This window comes from Hibiscus syriacus, unplaced genomic scaffold (genome assembly GCF_006381635.1).
Source record: "Hibiscus syriacus cultivar Baekdansim isolate YM2019G1 unplaced genomic scaffold, ASM638163v2 tig00117034_pilon, whole genome shotgun sequence".
NCBI classification, from domain to species: Eukaryota; Viridiplantae; Streptophyta; class Magnoliopsida; order Malvales; family Malvaceae; genus Hibiscus; species Hibiscus syriacus.
The window spans coordinates 2,053,359-2,058,176 of NW_024063533.1; the positions used below are offsets into that span (position 1 = coordinate 2,053,359).

At 31.5% G+C, this 4,818-nt stretch overlaps 1 protein-coding gene across 1 annotated transcript; it reads right to left on the reverse strand.

Moving 5' to 3' along the window:
• Positions 1–529: 529 nt before the first annotated feature.
• Positions 530–1,958, reverse strand: LOC120196693. The gene is made up of 5 exons (XM_039198434.1): positions 1,865–1,958; positions 1,753–1,781; positions 1,622–1,676; positions 1,150–1,211; positions 530–898 (listed from the first exon to the last, which is right to left on the reverse strand). Exons 1-5 carry the CDS (start codon positions 1,956–1,958, stop codon positions 704–706), a joined length of 435 nt encoding a protein of 144 aa, XP_039054365.1. The 3' UTR covers positions 530–703.
• Positions 1,959–4,818: the final 2,860 nt, after the last annotated feature.

Genomic DNA, 4,818 nt, shown 5'->3' on the forward strand with positions numbered 1-4,818 from the left:
AATAAAAAAATATTTTTATAAATATATATAAATTAATAGATTTTCTTAAAAATTATAGTAATAAATTTGAGATAACAGAATTAAAAATTAAAAATTTGAATTCTTAAATTCTATTATTAGAGACAATTTATAATTAAAAAGTACCAATTTTGGGCGTTGTAGGGGTGCTAATCATTCCCTAAACGTAACCGACCACGAATCCCTTTTTTATTAAAAAAACGAATTTTTTGTTATAAACGCAGATCAGTTCATCTTTTAACTGATGTTTTCTTAAAACTCTTTTAAAAGATAATTTTTAGGTATTCGACCTACCTGATCCAAAAGGTCGATGACGACTCCCAAATTATTTTAAAAAAAACCATTTATTCACATCACTTTTCCCGCCAAATAAAAAATTTGTGCCCGGACGAAAACTGGTTACGACAATAATGTTATAAAAATATTGTTACAACCTTGAGTTACTTATCTCATTAAGAAGTGAATAACACGACAAACTTATATAGTGTGCAAAACGTGTGTTTTCCTATAACTAAAAATACTTGTTTAAACAGCTGCCATTTCTTCTTCCTATGCATTCCTTTATGGTCATCTAAAACAAATTAAAGAAGAAACACTCAACAAACAGAAGCTATACCCTTGCAACATAAAGGCTAAGGGACTTATGAACCTATAGCTAGCCAGGGTTTCAAGAAGAAAAAGAAACTCAATGCCTTGGTACATGATTGTTGATCGGAGGCTTCCGACGAGGCCCTCGGTAACTGTAATCCTTGTTCATTAAGTTTACAACCTCTTCAGCTGCTTCCAGAAGCCTTTTTGATTCATCTTTGTTACCAATGGCAGCCTCATCATCTCTAGGAGTTTCCGATGTCTTGGCCTCCAACTTGTTCACACCACTCACCTGCCAATTTTAAAACATAAAATAATAATGTTGTCAACAATCATACAATATTACTAGAGCCAGTTCGAGTTTTTGTTGAACTCATTTGAGTGGCTACAATAGTAGAAGAGAGTGTTATTCTTTCTAGAAGTCTCGAGTTCAACTAGTTACGCTCTAAACATATACTACCTTGTAATTATCCCGGACTATAAAAATAAAGTTTTATTTTTTGTTCTTTTGTGTGTTTTAGAGTGAAATAGAGAGAGAAAGACCTGGTTATTTGGTTGATATTGTGATTTCTCAATGGACATAATGGCAGCATCATTCTTCTTCCCTGCACTCAAAGGACAATATCTAGTATGAATACATTACAAAGCTGATCAGATTTAATCAAAGTACCAAATCTTATATAAGCTAAATAAAATTTCCATTTTTATAAAACAACAAAACTTTTCCGTTACATACAAAAAGCTATGATATTCACGCAATATCCTTCCCCTAACATCAACCAAACTTAGCTAATCTTTTAACATCTGACAGAAGAGATCTAAAAGGGTTGTTTTTTGACTCAGTTATGCTTTGGAGGGTGACGTTTAGGCCCTCCATAATCAGCACCAAAAGCTACAAAACCAGGTGTTTCAACCTTAGAAAGATCACCGCTATTCTCATTCCAATATTTACGATATTCCACATTAAAAGCTCCCTTTCCTTCAAATTCACATTTTTCATCAGACCGGTTTGCACCTGAATCCTTTGAAACCATATCTTTTTGTTTTCCAATTTTCCTTCCATGAAATTCCTGCAAACATATATACATTAGCTTCCAAAACTTCTAAAAATGTATATGAATAAATTATACAGCACTTTTCACTTACCTTTTGAATTAGAGCAGCTGTTTCCCTACCTGCAGAGACTCAGATTAGAGTTATTAGAAGGTTATTTTAAGTAAATTAATGTAAAAAAAATAATAGTGTACTATTAGTATACCTTGATCAGCATGAACTGAGCAGCTATTGAGGGCATGCAAAACAAAGAAAAGAACAATTACTAAGCCTGCAGTAAACCTTAAAATATGCAGCATCTTTTTATTTGTGGGTTTATTTTTTTTTTTTGGTTTGAAAGAGAGGAAATCTGAAAACCCAGCAAGGAATACGTTTTATAGAGAGTTCAAAGACTAAGTCAAAGCTAGGGTTCCAACACCTTCCTAAATAAAATATTTGCTTGCAGAGCTTAGGGAAACACACCAATAAAAACAATAACTACAATAAAAATACCCATTTTAAAAAAATCTTCTTTGCATCAAAAGTTTGAATGTGGTTTTATGGAGTGATTTGTCAAAGTTGGAGACAAAGACCTTTGTATTTGGAATTAAATGTTGGTTTTGTCCCTCTTTGCCTTCATGCATGCAACGAGGGAAAAAGATTTAATCAAATCTTTGATTTGCTAAATTATTTGAATTGGACCACAAAGCCCTTTTGCTAAAATTAAACATGTGTATACTTTATGCTAGTGATGGGTTGAAGAGGGAGCAAATGAGACAATCGTCCCTTAAAAATTTTAAATTATTATATATTTTATCTATCTCATTAAATTTGTCTATTGTGAGTTTCAAAATTGTCTCATTTAAAAGATCATATTAAAAAAGTTAACAAATAACAATACTTATAGTTCATTTTTACCCTTTTTCTTTTGTACTTATCAAAACAAATCTATCCATCACTTTTTGAGGGATAATTTTGTCATTTCTCTTACTTTATATATGATCAAATTTATATCCTAAAACTACGTATTTTGTCAACATGAGACTCAATTAATAGGACGGATGAAGTATTTTAATTATTTTTTATATTTTCTATTGATAATCTATTTTTGTTCTCCTAGAATTTTATGAGTATGTCACCTCCTAAAATTTTAAAAGTTCACCCCCGTTAGCTTAAAATCATGCATCTGTCATTGTTTCATGTTTAAGGACATATACATATACACGAGTTTTCTCGGGGAAAAATGATTATATTCAAAAATATATACATATACATGAACCCATTGAGTGGCATCGGTGATTAAATGAAGTGTTGTTCTCCTTTGAAGTTTTGAGTTTGAGTAGTTACGTCAGCAGGATATATGTATTGTCAAGGACGAAGCCAGGATTCTAATTCAAGTGGGACAAGATATAACTAACAATAGAAAATGGTGGGAGTGGCAAAATAAAAATAAACCAAAAATTGAAGGTTTAAATAGATATTTATCCCTATAAATATATTTTTAATTATAAAAAAATTAGGGGGTATACCCCCAACCTAACTGCACATAGCTCCGTCCCTATGCATCGTCAATGGTTAAAAAATATTATGAACAAATATTATCTTATGATCACAATAGATTGTTCAAAAAAATAACATACGCATATATAAAGAATTAATTAATGTAAGATGGAGAGGAAGGTTGCAATAGAGGGCAGAGCAAGGAAGCATAGTTCCCAAAGAGGCATGAGCATGAAATTAAGAGCTTGAAGTAACATGGGCAAGTGATTAGTGCATTGAATTACTAAATCATATCACGTATTTGAATAATGTATGCATAAATTTGAGCATAAAACTAATAAACTAATACAAGTTTGTGGTTACAAGTTTAAAAGACGAGGATACTTGTGCTCACCTCATCTTGAGAATAGTGTGAGCTCCTTTAATTACCCAACTCGCTTCAACGTGGTTAATTAATTTGCCCATTTTAATGAAAATTATCAAACTTAACCGACATACATGATATACAATTTTTAAAAAATTCGAGATCTATGAAACGTACGGTTTGAAGATTTTGTTTGAAACGTTTTAAAATAGGTGTGTAATGATTACAGTAAATATATTATTATTAATATTATTAAAATTTATATTTATATCATTATTTATATTTTGCGACATAAATTTGATATCATAATTATCGTCACGTTGTATGTTATTAAATACTTAACGTGACAATATTTTTTTTCTTCACATATTGTTAAACATAGTAATAATTATATATAACTTTACATTATAATTTAAATAGAGAGACAACTTATTAGGCCAATTTTTTTTCTTTTGAATGGGGAAGATGACAGAAGCCAAGAGCTAGCTAATTACATGCGCATGTAGGGAGGGCCAAGGAGTTGTTGGAAAATAAACTAGTAACGAGTAATTTCCTTATAACCAGATTAGTGAGAATGCGAAATAAAATCGGAAAAATAATACCTGAAATTGATAACGGAGTTTAGCCAATTGTGCTTACGTCTCCGGACTGCTGCAGATCTTTTACTAAGAGAGAAAATTTACAGGTGTTTACAAAACACTCATTACTCACAAGAAAGCTCTCTAGTATTGGGAGAAAGAAATGATTTTGTGATGATTTTGAAGCTAAATGAGCTAGAGTATTTATAGTTGAAACTTAAGGACTTAATCATGTAAATACCCTAAAGTCTAGTGACTAATTATGATTATCCCATTACAATATTTCAAAGAAACATTTACCAAACTTTGAAAACCATTTTCAAAGAAACATTTATCAAACTTTGAAAACCATTTTTTCAAAGTTGGTTGCCAAACTTTCAACAATCTCCCACTTGAAGACTGATTTTAATATGTATTCACACCTTGATCAATGTAGCAACATTTATGGTCTTGTTACTCCAGCATGCCAACTGAAGTTAAACACAACTTCAGTTTGTCCGTGGCCACCGTCTTTGTCACATGTCTGCCGGATTTTGAGCTCCACTAATCTTTTCAAGTTTCAAAATCCCATCTTCCAGAAGAGACCGAATAAAATGATACCGTAATTGTATGTGCTTCGTCCTTGAATGAAAAGATGGGTTCTTTGCTAGATGGATAACACTTTGACTGTCGCAATACAAGACATTATTTTCTTGTTTCTTGCCTAACTCTTCCAAGAAACTTTGGAGCCAAACCATC

Coding starts and splice junctions, on each gene's coding strand:
- LOC120196693 (XM_039198434.1), bottom strand. CDS start 1,958: ATGCTGCATATTTTAAGGTTTACTGCAGGCTTAGTAATTGTTCTTTTC. Junction 1,677..1,752: donor CAGCTGCTCTAATTCAAAAG/GTAAGTGAAAAG, acceptor ATATGTTTGCAG/GAATTTCATGGAAGGAAAAT. Junction 899..1,149: donor AATATCAACCAAATAACCAG/GTCTTTCTCTCT, acceptor TAAAATTGGCAG/GTGAGTGGTGTGAACAAGTT.